General features: G+C 32.3%; 1 protein-coding gene across 5 annotated transcripts; it reads left to right on the forward strand.

The window, feature by feature from the left end:
* The first annotated feature begins 11,427 nt into the window (after window positions 1-11,427).
* Window positions 11,428-15,478, forward strand: LOC110266732 (tRNA ligase 1). Of its 5 annotated transcripts, none has more exons than XM_088497826.1 (10): window positions 11,428-11,803; window positions 12,185-12,579; window positions 12,666-12,716; window positions 12,833-12,915; window positions 13,188-13,285; window positions 13,762-13,847; window positions 14,096-14,187; window positions 14,601-14,704; window positions 14,839-14,963; window positions 15,214-15,478. In XM_088497826.1, exons 2-5 carry the CDS (start codon window positions 12,307-12,309, stop codon window positions 13,252-13,254), a joined length of 474 nt encoding a protein of 157 aa, XP_088353952.1. In that variant the 5' UTR covers window positions 11,428-11,803; window positions 12,185-12,306; the 3' UTR covers window positions 13,255-13,285; window positions 13,762-13,847; window positions 14,096-14,187; window positions 14,601-14,704; window positions 14,839-14,963; window positions 15,214-15,478. The 5 variants fall into 5 exon arrangements, with proteins under 5 accessions (XP_088353952.1, XP_088353950.1, XP_088353951.1 ...); XM_088497824.1 differs by having other exon boundaries at window positions 14,096-14,160; window positions 14,631-14,704; XM_088497825.1 differs by having other exon boundaries at window positions 13,779-13,847; window positions 14,096-14,160; window positions 14,631-14,704.
* The last annotated feature ends 7,761 nt before the right edge of the window (window positions 15,479-23,239 follow it).

Below are 23,239 nucleotides of genomic sequence, written 5' to 3' on the forward strand. Positions count from 1 at the left end.
ATATATAGTTGGCATGCTGCTTTTCAAAAGTACCATGCATTTGATTAATCGATTTATTAAGAACTTCAAAATTTATACTTGATTTCAAAGATTTTTGTTGGTATGATATTGACTTGCTTTCGAACGTTAGCAACAGTGACTAAATGATGTATGCAGGAAAGGTTGGATATATATTTCCTACAAAACACCAGACAGAAGTTTTTCTTTTTTTTGTTTTTTATGGTATATCCCTTAATCTGACAAATTAAGGACTAATTTATAGTGGATCAGAGAGTTCTATTTAAAAGTTTGTCTCTTGTCAATGGACAAAAATACTAATAATAAATTAATAACTCTGAGTATCGGAGGTATGCAAAAAAACTAATGTCCTTAGGTTTTTTGTTAAATTAAAAAAAAAGTTAACTAATATATGCCGATTTAAAGTTATTAATTATTTTAAACCAGACTATATGACAACTAGATCAATGTAGTTGGCCCACACTCTTCCCTTTTAATACCATATAGGAATAAGAATTCCAAATGCAATCACTTTAATTTGAATTTTCCTACTACTCTTGGCTTAGACTATTTGTTCACTCAATACAACAAATTAATAATAATAGAAAGGGCAACAAATTATTTCGGTTTCAAGTGTAATTTGGTTCAAGAATTATTTTTGCTCTTAAAGTTTGGATAAATTCTACGAAAATAATTTAAATATACGTCATCTCAAAAAGTTTTAATAGATTCAATATTGTTATATTGTTAAATATGATTATTCTCAAATATACTAATTGTTCGTATTAAATTTAACTTCAAAATAATATTAAACTCATTTGAAAATTTTTAAAATTAAAATATAACATCTAGTCATCTACAGTGTTAGAAGTTAACTCCTACATTTAAAATTAAAATAGTAGTTTTTATTAAAAAAAAAAAAGACAGAATAATTCAATGTATAAAATCCATCCAAAATGATACCTACACTCTTTGATTCGTAGCACTGTCAACCTGTCATATACTCCCTAAAAATTATTTTTGTTATTACCATGTATTATCCATTTCTACTAATGTAATAAAATTGTGAATAAATAATTTTGTATTCTAGAGTATTAAGTAATATACAGTATATATTAGGCAAATGAATATATTGTTAGGAAGAATTTAAATAATAAGATCTAATATTAGGCATACTTTAAAATGAATTTGTTAGTTAAATGTTTGTTTAGTTTTTTTTTTTTATATTTAAGTTATTAAACATATATTTATTACTTTAGTTATTAATTTGAATTATTAAAAATTTATAATAAACTTAATTAAATAATAAAATATTTATGTTTATATTTATTAAATATTGAAGTGAATGATTTTCTCTTAAATTTGTTGTTAAAATTATTAAGTTGATGATGTACTTATTAGTTATTTAAGTGTATATTTTTATTTAATCTAACTTATGAAGGATATGTAAAATGAATTTTATTATTCACTATTTAAATAAATAATTTTATTTAAATTAAATAAAATAGACGTTTATGAATTTAGTTATTAATTGTTTTACTATATATTTTTATTTATATTATATAAACGTTTAAATTCATTATTTTACTAAGCATTTTTATTATTTAAGTAAATTTGATATGTGCTTATTTGATTTTATGTACCCTGAATTGTGTAAGATTATACATATCTGCATGAATTTCAAGTTTCTTCTACTCTTCCAAGTATCAAACATTCCGAGTTTAAAAGTATGTTCATTTCAAAATAGTAAAGCTCACTGCAGCCTTCTTATGAATTGCTTGCTTTCAAGTTGCTTTCCAAAAACAATTCCATTCAGATATGGTGATGGTTACACATTCATTGAGGTATGTCATTCTTATTTCTAATTTTTCTGTTTAATTCTCTCCGATTAGGGGTGGCAAAATGGGTCGAGCCTGTCGGGCCGATCTGCTAAATCCGCTATAAAAGGCGGGTTTGGCTATGATTTGGAGCCCGCCAAATTAAAAAAATTTGCCAAACTCGCACTGCCAAATTGGCGGGTTTTGGCGGGGCAGGGCGGGCCGGTCCGCCGGGTCGAATATTTTTATTTTTTTATTTTTTATTAAATAAAAGAGTGATTACTATTAGAAAATTAATAATGATAGAATTTTTAAACACTTTTTTTCATTTTTTTTGTTTTTATTCTTCTTTTAGTTATTAACTTTATTTATTTTATTTTACAATTTCGTATATATGCTCAAATTATGTGACTTATTTTTTAAAATAAAGATGATTCTATTGATAAATATTATTTTGAACAATTTTATTGAAGTTAAAAATTAAAAAAAAATTATATTATAATTTGACTATTTTTTATTTGTATTTGATTTTTTAATTATTATTTTTTAGTTAATTTTAATAAATTTTATTTTTCAAAAAAAAAAAAAGAGTCAAGCGGGTTAACCCGCCAACCCGCCAATCCGTCATAAAGCGGGACGAGCTAATATTTTGAACCCATTTTAGTTGGCGGGCCTAGGCGGGCCAGCCCGCTTTGCCACCCTACTCTCCGTATACAAATTAGAATTATACTTCTCGGAAAAAAATTGTATATTCTGAGTTGTTTAAGTTGTGATGTTGATGGTTTGATAGACTAAAAAGAATTAAAAAATGGAAAAAAAATAAGTTATTATCATTGGTGTCAACACCATGTTATCTATATTATTTTTTTATCAATAGTAGATATAAGTTTATTTGTTGTAATTTTTTTAGTGGAAGTACATAAAAAGTACATAGTATATAAAGTGAAATAAGTCAACAGATATTTTTTTGAAGAGATTTTTCATTCTTTTCAATAATGAGAAGAACTTATTTTTAAAAAAAATCTCTTAAAATATATTACACTTTATATACTATGTACTCCTAATATATTTTTACTAAAAAAATTATAACAAATAAACTTATATCTACTATTAATAAAAAAATAATCTATGTAATACTTCCATTCTAACAAAGTCTTCATCGTGTCAAATACATTACCTTTATGCTCTTTCATTATTGTGAAAATCTTTTGATTGGAATACTATCATTTTTATCTTAGGGTTGTAATTGCTATTATCAACCTATAAACATTTCTAAGTAGAGTTAGAGGCTTTGATGCTGACCTTAGTTACAACTTACATCTATGTATGTATTGAAGTGCCTGTTATTATGTAACGAGTGCATTAACATTTTAAGTTTATTATATATGATTATGATTAGTATGTATGCTTATATTTACAATTTTCTAAAGGGATAAGTATTATTTTGGTCGTTAATGTTGATGGTCAGAATCGAAATCGTCCCAATGTAATCTTAAGTTTAGAATTATCCTTAACGTTTTTTTTTTTTCGTATTAAAATCGTCATTTTTAATAAAATTTTTAATTTTATTTCTAAACTACTTCTACTTTAATAAAAGATTATAAAATTTAAAAAAAATAAAGAACGCGTGTGTGGAAGGGGGGAGAGAAAGGAAAGGACGCGGGGGTGGAGGTGGGGGAAGGAGAAAGGGGGGGGGTGGGGGACTGCGCCGGCGAAGTTTGGAGCTGCCGTCGCTGTCGTCGTGGCTGTTGCCGTTGGGAATCGCTTTTTGATATTTTTTCTGCTTTCTTGCTTTCCTGATTTTGCTTCTTGCTTCTGCTTCTTGCTTTTTGCTTCTACTTCTTGCTTCTTGCTTCTGGATTCTCGATTCTGTTTCTGTTTCTGCTTTCTTGCTTTTAATCAGAAATAAAATCAAGGAGCATTTTCAAGAAGGTTTATGATATGAGCACGGAATCCTGAGCCAATGCTACGATTTCTTGATTTATAGGAGAAGTTGCTTCCTCCTTCAGTCCTCACTGCAATATTGGACAATATAATCTTGCCAAAATTGTCAGATGCCGCAGATACTTGGAAACTACATGGAGAGACCATTCCTATGCACACTTGGGTGCATCTATGGCTACCAAGAATAGAGCACAAGTTGGAAGGTATTTTACCAGGTCATTTGTTTTAAATTGAGTTCTGTTCTTGGTGACTCGCATGCAAGTGATTCCAATTAAATTGATCTCAATTTTTTTGGGTAATTAAATGGGCTTATGTGATTCCAATTCATATCATGACTTCACAAAATAGCTTCAGATTTTGTATCACTGGTGCTCAAATCTTAACTTTGAAGAAGTTATGAAGTGGTATAATGAATGGTAGTGGAGGGCATTTTTGTTTAGAAGAAGTTAAACTAACATTTTTAATACGAAAAAAACGTTAAAGATGATTCTAAATCCAAAATTATGTTGGAGACGGTTTTGATTCTAACCCTCAACGTTACGGACGAAAACAATACTTATCCTTTTTCTAAACTAGGCAACAATTTTCTTCAGGAGAAAAAATAATTTTACTAAAAACTTGTATTCTTTTTACCACAAAAATAATATGTAGTTCATAAAAGAATATAGTTTTACATAAATTTAATATTACATGAAGCATAAATTATAATTTTAGTACCTGAAAATATATAAGGATTGAACTCTGTAAATTGATTTATTTGGTGGACCTTATGGTTGTATTTTGTTATTACTTGTAACTACCCATATTTTTTAAAATATAAATATAAATAAGTTATAATTTATTTTATAAATTTAAGTCTTTAAAAAAAAAATTTAAAAATATCTATTAAGTTATTACACTTTATATACTATATACTCTTAATATACTTCTACTAAAAAAATTATAACAAATAAACCTATATCTACTCTTAATAAAAAAATAATCTAAATAACACTTCCATTCCAACAGAGCCTTCATCGAGTCAAATACATTGCCTTTATGCTTTTTCATTATTGTCAGAATTTTTTGATTGGAATACTATCACTTTTATCTTAGAGTTGTAATTGTTATTATCAACCTATAAACATTTGTAAGCAGAGTTAAAGACTTTGATGCTGACCTTAGTTACAACTTATATCTATGTATATATTGAAGTACCTGTTATTTTGTAACGAGTGCATTAACATTTTAAGTTTATCATATATGATTATGATTAGTATGTATGCTTATATTTACAGTTTTCTAAACTAGGCAATAACTTTCTTCAGGAGAAAAAATAATTTTACAAGAAACTTATATTTTTTTTACCACAAAAATAATATGTAGTTCATAAAAGAATATAGTTTTACATAAATTTAATATTACATGAAGCATAAATTATAATTTTAGTAAATATATAAGGATTGAACTCTATAAATTGATTTATTTGGTAGACTTTATGATTATATTTTGTTATGATTTATAATGACTCACATTTTTTAAAATATAAATAAGTTATAATCTATTTTATTAAAATTTTTTATTTTTAAAAACTAATTTATTACGAATAATTAAATTAATTTATAATTATTAAAATTTAAATTAATTATAATTTATTTTATTATTTTAAATTATTTATTAAAAATTATTTTAATAAATAAAATTAAAATTATTATTATTATTATTATTATTATTATTATTATGAAAAAAAAAAGAGAATTGGCCGAAGCCATGGAAAAAACAAAGAAAGATTCGTTATATATATATATTCACTTATAATAATTCATTATCATCATTAATTCATTATAGGGAACGTGGCTTGTAACCCTTTAATACATATAACCATTCCCTTATAATCATGAAACGTGGCTTTAATGCAATACGTATATATCAAACCTTGACACCTAACGCAACCTTAACCACCACAAATCACTATTATCCTTAATCTTCTTCATTTCTTCTCATTCATGACCGAAACATAAGAAAAGGAAAGAAAGGCCGTGAGAAAAAGAGATTGAGAAACCATGGAATCTCTGAACTTCTGACTTTATTTCTTACGATTTGTAATTCCAATAAAAAATCTAATTCGATAAAAGTGTTCGTATCCTCTTTCTCTATACGTTGGTGTTATTTTTGTCCAGTAGAAGTTGACGGTGACGTAGCTCTTCTTCTCCTTGAGTTCGACCAATTAGAGTTCTATGAGGCACAGACGACTTCTGACATTTTTTTCTTTCGTAGCTCGGTCAAAAAGTTTTTACAAAATTTTCGTTGATTCTGATTTTATACGAAGGTAGGGGATTTCATGTTGAAATTAACTGTTTTAATTTATGAATGCCATGGAAGTTTAGTGAATATTTGCAAATAATTTATAATTATTTGGAATGACTGAATGATAAGTTTGAATTGCATTTTGATTGTTTAGGAATGCTGAGAATTTTGATTGTTAAGTTGGAAAGTCGGTTTGATTTGTTGGTATTGAACTAAGATTTGAAAATAATTTCTGATTTTGGAAATGTTTGAAAAGAGGTTGAGAATGGTTCGGTTGGGACCCGAAAAGGGTGGTAAAGTCCGAGATTTAGGGAAAATGCTGTCGAAATTTTATTTGAAAAAAAAGATTGGATTTGAGAAACTGTATTATTTGATCTTCGATTTATTTAGAAAAGAATTATTTTACGATTTTAAACTATTTAAGAAAAGTATTATGTTTAAAGTTTGATTTACATATGAAAAGGGCTTATGTTTTGAATTTGACTCAAAGATTTTATTTGGAGGAGTTTTAGTGAACTTCAAAACTAATTGAGTTTTTATTGAATGATTTCATTTGGCGACATTTTGGAAAATGTTAAAAAAATTGTGTTAAAAATAAAAAGGGGGATTGGTTTTGGTTTTAAAAGAAAAAGAGAAGACAAACCGGTACGTGTGATTATGAAATGATTAAAAGGTCACAAAAGGGTGACGGAAAGTAAATAGTTATAGTGTTGATGTGAAAATGTTAAGTCGTGGGCTTTATGTGTGAGTAATTGTACGGGAATACCCATGTGTATGGAATGGCTTTCAGGAGAAAGTGACACATGTTTTAGCTGGAGAATCAGCACATGCAAGAAGTAAAAACTTGCAGAGGTTATGCCGCTGGAATACCTTATCTGACTTGCGAGTCGGATTGCGTTGGGTGCGGGACGAAACCGACAAATGAGCTCATTACTTGCGATAGGATTAGACATGCATCATCATTGTTTGCACATTTGCATTTGATTGTGTTTACTTATCTTTTCTCTCTGTGATTGTGCTGTTTGTCTTATTGCTATTTGTTTGTGTGTTGATCTGTTTCCTGTGCTATTATTTTGTGTATTGAGGTGACTAAGAACTGAGGTTGTAATTGAGATTTGTCTTAAGTTCAAAAAATTTAAAGAAGGTAATTAATTATATAAAGTAATAGTAAAAAGTATTTTCAAAAAATTTGATAAAAATATAGTTTTATTGAGTAAAGTTAATTATTTGCATTTTATTTCATTACTCTTACGGCATTCTCATTCCCTACTGAGAACGCGTGGTTTGTTCTCACCCCCAAAATCTTCCACCCTTTCAGTGACACAAGTTCGAAGACTCAGTTTAAAGCAGCGGATGATTATTAGTTTTATTTGAGTTAAGTTATTTGTTGAGTTACTTTCATAGAATTCCCTCGTCTTTGTTATTAAGATTTTATTTTTATACAGAGGGATAGGAATTGTATCTGAACTAGTGTTAAACTCGTGCGATGCACGTGTTTATATTTTAATTTGATATGGTAAATCGAAAATAATATTTTATAATTATAAATTTCTCAAGTTTAGTATAACACTATCATCGTCATTATATAATAAACGTACTTAATATGTTATTTTATCTTTATTCAAGTAAAATGCAAATGAAACAGTTTGAAGTCTATAATATTTTTGAGCTATAAAAAAAAAGACATGAAAAAATAAGAACATATATATAACTGTAATAGTAGAATGTCAATTTTACACTAAACTTTATATTATAAGGCTAATGAAAATTTATCGACAACCAAGTATTTTACTAACCTCATTAGAAAAATAATTGGCATATGATGTTATGCTCCATGTTACACATTTTATTTCAAGTCTGAAAGTATAGTTAATAAATTAGTTATATCTACGACAAATATACAAAAGTATAAATCATAATATGTTACTAAAATGAAAATACTATTTTCTTATTTAAATATTATTAAAAACTTCGTTGAATACGACATTTGTTGTTGATAATTTTGGATTGTTGTCTTCATCTTGAAGTAGAATGTTCAGACTATTGCGACTCTTAACTCTTGACAAAGCAATATGAAGTTGCCCATTAGTGAACACTGATTTTAGCAAGTAAAGTCCTATATACGATAATAATTTATCACATAGTGAAATACCTTGGTTTTCAATGTTTTTCTCCTCATATATAGTATCCCGTCAGCCAATAATATCTAAGTTGTATTCCAAATACGATTTGGTTTGTTAACACTATTAGATATCAATAGCATCACAAACAGTTTTCTCAATTGATGACCAGACCTTATTAATAGCTGCAATGAATTTTCTATCGTCAAGCAATAGTCCCATAAGATAGAAAATATCTTGGAAGTTAGGATATGTAATCCCATTAACTATCATAATAGACTCATATGTTGTGCAACGTTTTTGAATAATTACAAAATTCTCATATAGTAGATATCACATGTACCCGATGGAATATAGTTTAATCTCCTAATAAAATATTCTCTCTTGCGTGGATATCATTTCCTTTCTTCTATATTATAAACAAATTGATTTGAAAACTCAGTATATGTTAAAGTTTGACCTGCTTCAAATTCTTTGTTGGTCTCCATCCATGCTAAGAACATTTTATCTTTCCCTTTCTCTTAATCCATGATTTTCTCAAGATTGTCATCGTATTTAAAGATGATATTTTGTTTTTCGGATAAATAAAAGGCAAATAATTTGTTTGCCAAAGTTCTCCACACAGCCTCCCGTGTAGACAAATACCCACAATCATAAAATCATTTAATCTCATAATACATTTTTTTTAAGTATGCTTTATCTTTTATATTTTTAATACTAATATATTAATAATAATATTTTAAATAAAAAGATAGAAAAATATTTATTCACCAAAAATAACTTTTTTCCTCAATAAATTAAAATTCTTCAAGCACAAAAAAAATATAATATAAAAAAATATTTATAATAAAATAAAATTAAAATAATACTCTAAATAGAAAATACTAAAATAAATAAATTTAAATTTATAGAATAAAATCTTGAAACAAATCTAAATAAATAAATTTACATTGAAGTCAATATTAAAATTTTTAGATTTTATTTTACTCATCTAATATGTATAAGTGTTTATATTAAAAAAAAACTAATTATAACTTAAAAAATAACAACAACAAAAATTGTACCAAATTATATACATATATGTTTTATATTTTAAAATTTAAAAGTTAAAAAATTCATAAAATTTTAAACACACTTTATAAATTATTTTTTATTAAAGAAATAGTTACAATTTAAAAATTAATAATTAATTATTTATTTTATTTTATAAAGATAAAACCAAGTATTTTTTAAAAAATAACAACATCTTGACGATTGTCTCATGCAAGCTTCTGTCTCTCTCTCATTTTCAACTCCTTTCTTTCTTTCTTAAATCCTATTCCGTGGAATGAATGAATAAAGCCCAAAGAAGTGTTATATATATACGATAACCATAAGCCACGTTTGGCTTTTTTTTTCACATTGACCGAAAGCCAAGTAAATAATTCTCTTTTAATTAGTAATAATATTTATTATTTTTATTTTTTTAAAAATATCTCATTATAATAAAAATAGTTTAAAAATCTTAATAAATTTTAAACTTAAAGTATTATAAAATTTAATTTTAATTACTTTTAAAAAAATATTTTTTTTAATTAAAATTCTCAACAAATATAATAAATCATGAATAACGCATTATTAAATTTTAAAAACTCAAGTTGTTATAATATTCAATAACATCTAGAATGGATTAAAATAACAAAAAATTGTTATCAATAAGTTTGTTGAGTAAAAAATACAACCGAAATTATTAATAAAATAAATAATTTTATTTATGAATTATACTTTTTCTAAAACAATAAACTTACCAACCAAATATGTATAATCGAACTCAGGAGTATTGAGAGTGTCAAAACTCACAAAATTAAATCCATCTCGTGGGATACTTGATAATTCTGAAAGTATGTGCACATCGATATATTGGTTTAAATTAACCACGTACTCATGATGTGTAGTCATAAAGTTACCCACATTGAGTTCAAAGATAAAGATTCTCATATGAGCGCCACGTTAGCATATAAGATTTTCATTTGTATTACTATAAAGATAAAGGTTCTCTATATTTGATTGGCTTTAATTTAAATTTGTAGATAAAATAAATATTCAAAGTTTTAAATATAGCGTTCAAATAAAAAGAATCAACAGATTTTAAAAAAAGTGTTTTCTTAACTATAACTGAGGCGTATTAAACATGGTAGAGATCTTATAAGACAAAAGCGGTTACTTAATTTATAAATAAAATTTATCTTAGCAAAATTTAAATAATTAAATATTATCTTTATTTAATTTAATAAATTTAAATTAATTTTTTCAAAAATTTTAATTTATGAGCAAATAATTTAAAATTAAAAAGTAACAACTTAAGTAAATAATAATTTATGATTTAAAAAAATAATATGTATATAACTTAAAATTTAAAAAATAACAATCTAAATAAATAACTTAAAATTTTAAAAATAACTACCTAAGCAAAATAACCTAAAATTTAAAAAATAACAACCTAAGTAAAACAATCTAAACAGATAATTTAAAATTTTTAAATAGAGTTTCCTAATTAGCTAGTACAAATTTTAAATTTTTAAATAAAATTTTATAAATTAATTCAATTTTATCGGAACAATATTAGAAACAGAATTAAGTATAGAAGAATAATGTCAAATTAATTTTTTTTTAAATTATAAATAACCTCACATTTTAATAAGACTGATAATTTTATTTATTTTAATATAATCTTTTGTAATTAGTATAATAGCTTATAAATTATATAAAATTTTAAAAAATATTTTCAAACTCAATTTCTTACTTAAAATTCAAAAAAAAAAGTTTATTTGAATTTAAATTTAAAATTTTAAACATAATACTTTAATTAAAAATTATAATTAGATTTTTTTAAATAAATACACATTAAAAATCAATAACTAACTTAATTGTATCAACAATAATTCATATGAGAAATTTATAACTTTATGACATTAAATACTAAATTAGAAATTAACAGAATATTAACGGTGTGAATAGAATTAAAAATAAAACCACAAGCAATAACCAAATAACTTCAATTTATATTTTAAAAAATTCTAAATTCCAAACGTATAAATAAAAAAAATCAAAAGAAAAATAATAACTTAAGAAAAAACAATGTTTCTAGCAAAACAAACATATACTTGACATTATTCTATTAGATAGACTCTAGAAGGGATTCTAAAACACGTGCATCCAAATTCTCAAGTTTTATTCTCAATCTTCACTACAAGATTTTTATTAATTGGTGGAGGTTTTATAATGGAAGTTTTTGAAAACCTCCACAACATCATCTAATTGTAGCAATTTACGAAACCCCCCTAAATAAAAATCTCAGCATTTACACAAAATTAAAACACCCACACATCTGAAGCCCACCCAAACACTCAAAGCCCATACCAAAATGAAACATTGGCTTAGTTTCGAGTGAGGGGAGAGTGAGCAAGACCTATGAATGAAAACCCTAAATTGCAGCATCATCGTCACCGTCGCCGTCGCCGTCGCCACCTCTCTGTCACCGCCACAGCCACAGCCACAGCCATTCATCTCCTTGCCGCTAGTGCCAATGCCACAATGTGCTTTGACAATCTCTTTTCCCGTTATCTCTTCCGTCAACTCATCTCCTCAGGCCGCGACGTGGTAATTTTTGAGATCCCCTTCTGCGTTCTTTTGTGCATTCATTCATATTTGCATTCCTTCTGCATTCTTCCGTCGAAGCTTTTTTGTGACTTGTGATTTCCACATTAATTTAGTTTGATTGACTACTTCTTTGATTTCGGATTTGACTTGTTACTTTTGCGATTATTCAGTAACTTGATGTCAATGCAATTAGTAATGTTATTTTTGCTTACTGATTTCACGACGAAATTTTCGGTATAGTGCAAGGAATTTTTGCTAATTTTTAAATTTTGATTTCGCGACACTCTTTTACTTTGATACTAATGTATATATTTGAAGTCCTGATAAATTGATTTTATTTAGAAACAGCTATGTTGCTTACTCTATATTTTTTTCATATAGATTCCTCAGGCAAGGAAATTTGATATCGAGAAAACAAAGCTAATGTGTGCTAACATGCTCAAGTGGAGGAAGGAATTTGGTTCAGACATTATTGTAGAGGTATTGCTTTGAATTCGTTAGATATGTCATATTATCATGATGGAAGGAACTGCGAGTGGATCAGTGGAGTCGCAACTGCGGAAGCTAAAATGGCTGGTAAAGGTGCAGTTGATGCTGCTGCTGCAGGGGCCGAAGCTGTTGTAGCTTCGCCCAAAACGAGTGGTAGTCCCAGTTTGAGCAAGTTGTGTAGTGGTAATTTGTTGGAGAAATTTACTGTGGACAACTCCACATACTCGCAGGTGCAAATCAGAGCTACTTTCTACCCAAAATTCGAGAATGAGAAGTCAGATCAAGAGGTTTGATCATGTGTTTTGTAAACAATTCAGTGTACGTTTAGTTCTGAAAATATTGCTTATATTATAGTTGTTCTATTTGCCTATAGATAAGGATAAGAATGATTGAGATGGTAGCTAAAGGTTTGTCTACGTTAGAGGTATGTTTGTTGTGCTTTAAATTTTTGTGTTGGTTGAAAAATTGTTGAATGGTGTGATTTTTATGATTTTATTGATTTTCATTGGTGGAGTTAATCTTGTTGTCCTGCATGTGCAGGTTTCTCTCAAACACTCTGGTTCTCTTTTTATGTATGCGGGTCATGAAGGTGGAGCTTATGCAAAAAATAGTTTTGGAAATATGTATGTTTGTGACATATTATGTATATTTTGGAATTTTTTTGTTTCCTTATTTACCTTATGTTCGTTGTTTTTTTCTTGAATAGTAGTCATGCAGTAATGTGGATAATGGTCATGCCTTAGGGCATGATAGTTTTTCATTCATAAATAAATAATTTACTAGGAGTACATTCCCTTGGCCTCCACTTCTCCCTCTACTCATATCCCTTTGTTATGCTTTCTTTATGCGGTTAATATTTTTATTTATGGTTCATTGCTCTTTTCCATTGTTGCAGATACTGCTGTTGGTGTATTTGTACTTGGGCGGATGTTTCGCGAGGCTTGGGGAGCTGCGGCTTCTAAAAAACAAGCTGAATTTAATGATTTCCTCGAGGTAATTTTAGAAATTAGTATACAATTGAATAGCATCTGGGCTTTGTGGTAGTGGCAAACATGTTTGGAAATGCAATGATTATCGAGCATGGAATTAGAAAGAAAATGCAGTATCTCCCCCCCCCCCCTTTTTCAGTTTTTACATTTTTCTTGAGTTTATTCCATTAAAACATTTCCATGGATGCTTAATTTATTAGGTTAAGAATTCTTGTATTTTCTGTTCCAAACATTGGGCCACTTTGTGCAAATTAAGAGCTTTTTATCTGAAAAAATTCAGGCTGTATGTCCTTGTGTAATTTGTACTGTTTGAGCATAGATACCTTAGTTTGATATTGTTAATTGCTAACTATCTGCTGAACCCACTTTGCTCTTTCATTTTTGGGCAGTATATATACTAATTTACAATTGTTTGCAGAATTAATTATGCAGTGATTTACTAATGATTTGCGTACGAATAATGTGATGTCTTTGATTTAGGGTGTGTTGTTGTATAGGACTTTGATTTCAAGGAAATCAATGAAGTGATAATCCTTCCTTGAGCCTTAGACTACAACAAAATCCATGTGAGTATGAAGAACTTTACCTTACATCCTCTTGTATTTGTCATGAAAAGTAGGTACAACCTAGTAACTAAAACTTGTGATTTATCCGCAGGTTCTTGGCAACTAATATGATACTAAATTGCTTGAAAAATGGCTTTTCTTTTAATTCTTGCTCGACTTTTGTACATCTTTAAATCGTAATCGAATAAAAGGAAACCAAAAAAAAATAATAAGGTGTATGTTGTCATGTTTACTCGTATGCAATGCAGTTACGTCATGAGAGGATTGATGAAAGAATGAAGGCTTGCAGGAATTAGTTTCCAGCATCAATAAGGTTAGTGGTTTTAATTTCTATGCATTGGTATTACAAATTTTATAACTTGAATATCCTTGATTTGCTTAGATATTGTGAATCTATGTTGTTGTAGACAGACAGAAACATTTACAGCCATAGGTTTTAAGCATATTGAAAAAGGTGAGAAATTAGTGGTTGGCTTTTAATCCTTGGCTTTTGAAAATTGAGTATATGTGAAGATTTAGACAAAGTGATGGAATTTTGTGCTGTTCAGCTCAATTTCTTGTCTTGTATAGTGTGGAAATTGGAATTGTCTCTCATAGTGTATAGTGTCATGTTATATGCTGCTAATTTTGTTGTTAAAGCTCTGTTAAAGCTTGATCTTTGATGATACTCTCAAGGTACTTTGGTCATGTGTAATGCCCTTTTATGACAGTCAATATATATATATATATATAAACAAATTTGTATATCTTCAGTTAATTAAAGAATTTGTGTTTCATTGTCAGTTTGTGATCCAGTGATGGGTGACGAAGGAAAACTTTATGTTCCTCAAGAGCTAATATCAGTTTATTGTGAAAGGGTAAGACTGTTTAGCAAAGATGTTTCTGCAGGTGTTCATGTGCAAATAATATATACAATGCATCAAGTTTAAAGAATATAAATCTTTTAAAGAATATAAATCTTTTAGTTCAATTGTTTATAATTTGGAAACAGGCACGGCAAGCCTATCTTATTGGCAATAAAGCCCTAGCAAAGGAACTTAATGCTAAAGGGCAAGTGCACAACATGCATATGAAAGCAGCTCATGGAAAAGCTCAGGAATCTATTTATCGCCAGAGGTTTGTTATTCCCAAATACTTTCATGCCTCCTTTATTCATACTAGTTTTCATTAAAATGGGGACACATATGATGTCACATTGACATATCTTGCTTGCCCCACAGAACCTGTTTATACTGATGAGAAAGTTTAAGAGCTGGCTCTAATCTTATCCCATTTAAACTTGGTTTTACTTATTTATTCTGTTTGTGTATCTATATGAATATGTCAGTTTTACTTGCATATTTATTCATTGTATTTATTATTGTAGGATTCAATCTGAAGATGATGGCCGGAAAGCTTGTAATTTTCTTCATGAGGCTGGACCATCAAAGGTTTACCTTTATATTTGTCCATGTAAAAGCTCCTATTTAGACAAGTGTTACAACTATGCATATTTCATTATTTACGGTATAGTTCAATTTTTGATAAGTTTGATTGTTATGTATGTATGAATGTTAAAGCTTTTGTGAAGCCAAATTTGGATTGAGTTCAGCTTCTATTAAGTATTAATCAATGTTTTGCCTTTCTTATGTAATTATCGAAGTATCTCTCTATTCTTTTATATAGTTAATTAGAACAATACCATATGGAATTATGATTGGAACTATTGACATTGAGAATTTTTTTATATATAGATTTATGTTTTATATTAAGGAATTGTGTTATAAAAGATTTAGTTTTTAAATTTTGATATTAAAAAATAAATTTTTAATTTGAGAATATGTAAATGAAATAAGATTAATGAATAATTTGAAATTAAAAATTAAATAATTATAGGGTTTGTGGAGGTTTAAAAGTCTCACAAAATAGTTATTTTTTTTAAATTAAAAAATCAATTTGTGGAGGTTTTAAACTGTCACAAAAGTGATTTAAAACTCCCACAAAAGTGTAATATAAAACCCCCATTAAACACACACAAAACCCCCACTAAATAGATTGTGGAGGTTTCTAAAAACCCCCACAAAAGACCTCGTGGCACCTCAAATTTTGGGGGTTTTAGAAACCTCCACAAACCATTTGATGGGGGTTATAAACCTCCACAAATAGAAAAAAAACCTCCACAAATAAATAAAAATCTTGTAGTGCTTGATCTTCTTGCAGATTGAGGTATCTCCTTGCACCTTCAAATCTTCCGACTCTGAGGATAGTCGCTTGGCTGGTGTAATAGCATTTTTCAACACTTCGGATTCATCATTGTCCGCAACTTCATTGGAGAATTCAAGTAACAAATTCTGTACAAAATACTACGTTAAATTAAAGACTTCATTCTCACCTTTAATTTTATCTCAATAATATTTTTTGAATAAAATAAAGATCTAACTTTGAGAAAATAAATAAACAAAAGATTCATTTTTTGAACAAATACCTTAGCACCTTCTACTTTTTCCCCTTCAATGATTGAGGATGTCTTTGAAATTGGAAGCAAACCATCGATGTAGTCAACATCCTAAAATTATAATTAGTTATTAATTATTATTTAAAAATTAGATACTACTAATGACCAAAGAAGAGAAAAATAAACTAATTTTTAATAGAAAGTGAAAAATGTGGATTATCAGTCATCTTCTTAACTTTATAAGAAGGTGAAAAATGTGGATTATCAGATATTTGAACTTCAACGATGAAGAGAAATGTCTTATCAATTAGGTTGAGAAAAAGTGTAGGTGTATCCCATATATCTCCTTTCTGCAGGGTATTACATAATATATTAATAATAAATAATATAAAAATTACCATTAAAAATATCTTCACTAATGTTTTTAGAAATAAATATTGGTTAGAACTTACCAAATAAGAGTGGATCAAGTATCTCTACACAGCTCTTTTCCAGAACTTATTTTGCCTCCTTGTCAAAGACTACAAAACATGCAAAATAAAATAAAATAGAATTGATGAACAAAAATCAAAGACCGATTAGATGGGAATAAACAAATAAATTCAAAATATAAATAATATAAATTTAAAATAAAATAGAAAAATATTAGTAGAAAATTCACGTCTTCATCGAGCCAAACCATCTCAATTGAGTATGGCAATGGAGAATTTTTGTAACTTGGTAGTGTCCATAACCGTATCACTCGTATACGTACACACAAATTGTCGATGGTAGGATTGATGTCTGCAATTTTGTGAATACCAGCCATTGGAATAAGTAGAGAGATTTTGAATATATGTAAAGAAAGGGATTGATGTACTTTAAATTGTGGTGCTTTACATCTCTCATAACTTATATTTTTATAGTTGACTCATAACTAAAATTTTTTAAATTTGATTGACTTTAATTTAAATTTAAAAAATAACAACCTAAGTAAAACAACCCAAACAAATAAAATAATTTAATATTTAAAAAATAACAACCTAAGTAAAACAACCCAAACTTAAAATTTGAAAATAACAACCTAAGCAAATAATAATTTATAATTTATAATTTATAAATATAAATCTAAAAATTTCTAGTAATGACACTGTTCATACTCTGGGTCGAGCTACCCGACCTGGGATGATTGGAGATAAAGCGACCGACCTCTTCAGGTCAGACTATCCGACCTCTTCTCAGAGAGCTCGGCCAAATTGACAAGAGAGCCCAGTAAAAGGCCCAAACAAGTGGAACACGACCCAAATCTTAAGGTGGCCTAAGCCTATAGAGATAAGGGCGGTTCCATTGAAGATACGCTGACCTCAACTCTAAAGATAAAGATAAGATAAGATAACTAACTTATCTTATCCAAAAGGTCACATCTCAACACTATAAATACACTGGAGTGCCCAGGTATAACTCATACTCTGATTCTACATAAAAACCTGCTTAATACCCTTGCTAACTTAAGAATCGGAGTCCCTTGCAGGTACCCCCCACCTTTCGGTGACAGAGGATCAACAGCACAACCAGTCCAACAAGTCGGACGCACCAGCTCCGACCGCCATTCACCAGCCAGACACATCAGTTCCGACCAACACAGAAGATCTCGACTGAGATCGACCTACAATTTCAGGTAACCCTCGGAACATTGGCGCCGTTGCCGGGGACCTTGGAAGTCATCCCATCACCATGGCGGACAACCATGACAACGACCACGATTCAGGTCTGGAAGATCGAACACCGCACAAAAACACGGATGTCACGCTACAAGACACTCCGGAGACCAACAAAGACAAAGACTCACCAAATTCAGGGGCCATAGAGGCACTCCTAGATTGCCTAAAATAACTGGAAAAAGAAACCCAGCAACAACGGGAAATCGGAAGAGATCTACAAAGAGAGATGCGGCGACGTCGGGAGTTGGAAGAAAAACTGCAGCAATTGGAAGCCGATCTCAAATCAAAAGTCCCTCGCGCTAATCTCGAAGAGAATTCACACAAAGAACAAAACCCCTTCACTAGGGAAATCATGAAAACCAAAATTCTAAAAGACTTCAAACTCCCGGATATGGCTCTATATGACGGCACCACGGATCCCAACCACCATCTCAGTAACTTCAGAAGCAGAATGTACCTCACTGACGCCCCAGATGCTGTTCGCTGTAAAGCCTTCCCAACAACTCTCACAAAGACAGTTATTCGGTGGTTCGACAACTTACCCCCAAAATCCATCTCAAGTTTCGACGACTTAGCTAAGAAATTCCTAGCCAGATTTTCCATTCAAAAGGATAAAGCTAAGCACGCCCCCAGTTTATTAGGAACCAAACAAGGAGATCGGGAGAGCCTTCGCAACTACATGGAAAGATTCAACAAAACATGCATGGACATACAAAGTTTACCCACGGAGGCCGCAATCATGGGACTCATCAACAGCCTACGAGAGGGACCTTTCAGCCAATCTATATCAAAAAAGTACCCGACTACCCTCGACGAAGTACAGGAGCGAGTAGAAAAATACATCAATATAGAAGAAAACGCTCGGTTAGGAGAGTCCTCGAAATCGGGAGCTTCCTACCATGACAGAGACAAGGAATCCAAAAGAAAGGACGACAGACAAGGGGAGAAAATTAAGAAGTACCATAACTATACTCCTCTTAGGGCATCCTTGGTCGAAATATACAAAGAAGTCTGCCATACGGAAAAAATTCTCCCAGCACGGCCACTCAAAGGCAAAAAGGGAGGAGGAAACCGAAAGGAGTATTGCGAATATCATCGGGTCCGGGGACACTCCACTAACGAATGCTTCGACTTGAAAAACATCATAGAAAAATTGGTGAGGGAAGGAAAACTAGATCGATTCCTGGCCACCCGAGATGACGAGCAAAGAAAGAGACGAAGGGATGATGACACTGAACGATCACCTCGGATGCTAGAAAGACATGTCCACATGATACATGGTGGCTTTGCAGCAGGAGGGATCTCCAAATCCTCTCGTAAGAGATACCTCAAAGAAGTATACCATGTCGAAGGAGAGGAAGGAGCACTCAACATCCCAGCGATAACATTCACTAAAGAGGACGCGACCGGCATCATTACAGGACACGACGATCCCATGGTTATCACTATTATATTGGCAAACGCCAACCTACATCGGACGCTAATAGACCAAGGGAGTTTTGCCGACATCTTATTCAAAACAGCCTTTGATAAACTCGGCTTAGAAGAAAAAGAACTTAAAGCATATCCAAACAGTTTGTTCGGGCTAGGAGACACTCCGGTTCGACCACTAGGATACATACCACTACATACAACCTTTGGAAAGGGAGACCAATCCAGGACCCTCAAAATAGACTACATTGTAGTCGACGTAAGCTCAGCCTACAACACTCTCATAGGCCGGACCACGCTCAACCAACTCGGTGCAATAGTCTCGACCCCACACCTATGCATGAAATTTCCAACTCCAAAAGGGATAGCCACGATAAAAGCAGACCAGAGGATGGCGCGTCGCTGTTACAACGAGAGCCTCAACCTCAGGGGCAAAGGAGAAGAGTTCCACACAATCGAGCTGGGTGGAGTTCAACGACGAGAGGAGTTTCGCCCCAACCAGAGGGCGAGATAGAAAAAATTCAGATCGGGGACACCTCGAAAAAAACAACTAATATCGGCACAATCCTCAAAGGAGATTTAAAAGAACTGCTAATACAATTTTTGCGAGATAATGCTGACCTTTTTGCATGGAAAGCCGCAGACATGCCAGGCATAGACCCTAAACTAATGTGTCACAAGTTGGCTGTTTATCCAGGATCTCGACCGGTGCAGCAGAGACGAAGAAAACTCGGGCCAGAGCGATCCCAAACTGTGGAAGAGCAAGTGCAGGCACTGTTGGAAGCCGAATTTATAAGAGAAGTCAAATACCCACTATGGCTAGCCAACGTCGTTTTGGTGAAAAAATCAAATGGGAAGTGGCGGATGTGCACCGATTACACAGATCTCAACAAAGCTTGCCCAAAAGATCCATACCCACTCCCGAGTATTGACGCCCTGGTAGATGCTTCCTCTGGGTATAAATATCTCTCGTTTATGGATGCGTATTCGGGATACAACCAAATCCCATGTACCCACCGGACCAGGAAAAGACCTCGTTCTTAACGCCAAAGGCGAACTACTGCTACATCGTTATGCCTTTTGGCCTTAAGAACGCAGGAGCCACTTATCAAAGATTGATGAATAAAGTCTTCTCGGATCACATCGGGAAAATCATGGAAGTTTATGTGGACGACATGCTAATTAAAACAAAAAGCGAACAGACACTGTTGACTGACCTAGCCCAGGTGTTCGACACCATCAGGAAGCATGATATGCGACTCAATCCAGCAAAATGCACCTTTGCGGTAGAAGCAGGCAAATTCTTAGGCTTCATGCTCACACAAAAAGGAATTGAAGCAAATCCAAATAAATGCCAGGCCATACTCAACATGAAAAGCCCAACCTGCGTAAAAGAAGTACAGCAACTCAATGGGAGATTGGCCGCCCTATCTCAATTCTTAGCAGGAGCCGCAATAAGATCTCTCCCCTTCTATGCCACTTTAAGAAAGGGAAAACAGTTCGAATGAACGACAGAATGCGAACAAGCGTTCCAAGACTTTAAGAAATTCTTAGGACAGCCACCTATCCTATCCGGACCTCAAGAAGAAGAACCACTCGTACTATATCTCGCAGTAGGAGACAAGGCAGTAGCATCAGCACTAGTCCGAGAAAGCGAAAACGGGCAACAACCCGTCTACTTCATTAGCAAAGCACTACAGGGATCCGAGCTGAACTATCAGAAAATAGAAAAATTTGCTTACACTATCGTTTTAACATCTCGGCGACTCCGCCCCTACTTCCAGGCCCACACCATTAAAGTTTAAACTAATCAGCCCTTAAAGGGAATACTGCAGAAAACAGATTTAGCAGGCAGAATTCTACAATGGGCAGTCGAGCTGTCAGAATTCGACCTCCAATATGAAGCTCGGACCGCCATCAAATCACAATACCTGGCCGATTTTATCGCCGAATTCACAGATGCCCTAGAAGCCCCCATAGAGTGGAATCTGTATGTGGATGGTTCTTCAAATAAAACGGGAAGTGGCGCAGGAGTGATAATAGAAAGCAACCAGGGAACCCAAGTTGAGCTCTCCCTCAAGTTCGGATTCCCGGCTTCAAATAACCAGGCGGAATATGAAGCATTGCTAGCTGGTCTGAAGCTGGCTGAAGAGGTGGGAGCTCGAAAACTTAACATTTATAGTGATTCGCAAGTGGTCACATCACAGATAGCAGGGAGCTACCAAGCCAAAGATCCCACCATGAAAAGATATTTGGATAAGACCAAGCAACAGCTCGAACAATTCGGGGAATATAAGATCTGTCACATACCCCGTGAGCAAAATGCTCGAGCTGACGCACTCCCAAAACTGGCCAGCACCAAACCAGGGGGCAATAATAGAAGCCTCATCCAGGAAATACTACAGAACCCATCAATCTCAGAAACGGAACAAGTCCTAACCATAACAGGCCAAGACCAAGGATGGATGATCCCCATAATCAACTACCTCAAAACAGGAACGCTCCCCGCAGAAGAAAAGGAAGCAAAGAAGCTAAAAAGGGAGGCACAGTACTACACCATCATAAACAACATCCTGTACAAAAGAGGGATCTCGGTACCATTACTAAAATGCGTGCCGACCTCCCACACCAGGGAAGTGTTAGAAGAGGTACACAGCGGCGTCTGCGGCAATCATCTTGGAGCACGGGCTCTTGCCAAAAAGATACTCCAGGCAGGGTTTTACTGGCCAACTTTACAGAAAGAATCTACAGAATTCGTAAAGACATGTCCACCATGTCAGAAACATGCCAACTTCCACATCGCCCTGCCAGAAGAACTCATCAGCGTGACCGCACCTTGGCCTTTTGTGAAATGGGGACTCGACCTTCTCGGCTCCTTTTCCCAGGGATCAGGGCAAGTTAAATTCCTCATAGTAGGGGTAGATTACTTTACAAAGTGGATCGAGGCAGAGCCGTTAGCCAATGCCACTGCCCAAAAAAGCCGAAAATTCTTATATAGAAATATTGTCACAAGGTTCGGAGTCCCATACTCAATAACCACAGACAATGGCACCCAATTCACAGATGCAGGCTTCAGAAAATTAGTAGCCGAGCTGAATATAAAGCACCAGTACACCTCTGTCGAACACCCCCAAGCCAACGGACAGGCCGAAGCCGCCAACAAAGTCATATTGGCAGGGTTAAAATGGAGATTGCAGGACGCAAAGGGAGCCTGGGCAAACGAGCTTCCACAAGTCTTATGGGCATATCGAACGACGCCACATTCCACCACAAAGGAATCCCCATTCCGGTTAGCATACGGAATGGAGGCAATGATTCCAGTAGAAATTGAGGAAGGATCGCATAGGGCAATGCATTATAATGAGGAAACAAACTCCCAACTCCAGAGGGAAGAACTCGACCTACTACCTGAGATCCAGGAAAGAGCTCGGATCAGAGAAGAAGCGCTAAAACGACGAATGGCTTCTAGATATAATCAAAGGGTAGTACCCAGAAGTTTCAATAAGAACGATCTCATCTTAATCCGAAACGACATCAGAACAACCCGACCCGGAGAGGGAAAGCTGGCAGCCAATTGGAAAGGACTATACCGGGTCATAGAAGTACTCGGGAAGGGCTACTACAGAGTGTCTGAACTCGACGGATGGGAGCTTCCGAGGTCATGGCACGCCTGCAACCTAAGGAGGTACTACAGTTAGAAAAGGTAAAGGATCTCACCAATGGATGCGCTCTTTTTCCTGAAAAGGTTTTTTAATGAGGCACCAGGTTGAGACCTAGACTATACCCAACTTAAGAGGATGAGAAAATTCCCACATGTATATATTTGC

Source organism: Arachis ipaensis, chromosome B9 (assembly GCF_059453495.1).
Source record: "Arachis ipaensis isolate K30076 ecotype BB chromosome B9, ASM5945349v1, whole genome shotgun sequence".
Lineage (NCBI taxonomy): Eukaryota > Viridiplantae > Streptophyta > Magnoliopsida > Fabales > Fabaceae > Arachis > Arachis ipaensis.

Coding starts and splice junctions, on each gene's coding strand:
- LOC110266732 (XM_088497826.1), top strand. CDS start 12,307: ATGTCATATTATCATGATGGAAGGAACTGCGAGTGGATCAGTGGAGTC. Junction 12,717..12,832: donor AAGGTTTGTCTACGTTAGAG/GTATGTTTGTTG, acceptor CTGCATGTGCAG/GTTTCTCTCAAACACTCTGG. Junction 12,916..13,187: donor AAAAATAGTTTTGGAAATAT/GTATGTTTGTGA, acceptor CCATTGTTGCAG/ATACTGCTGTTGGTGTATTT.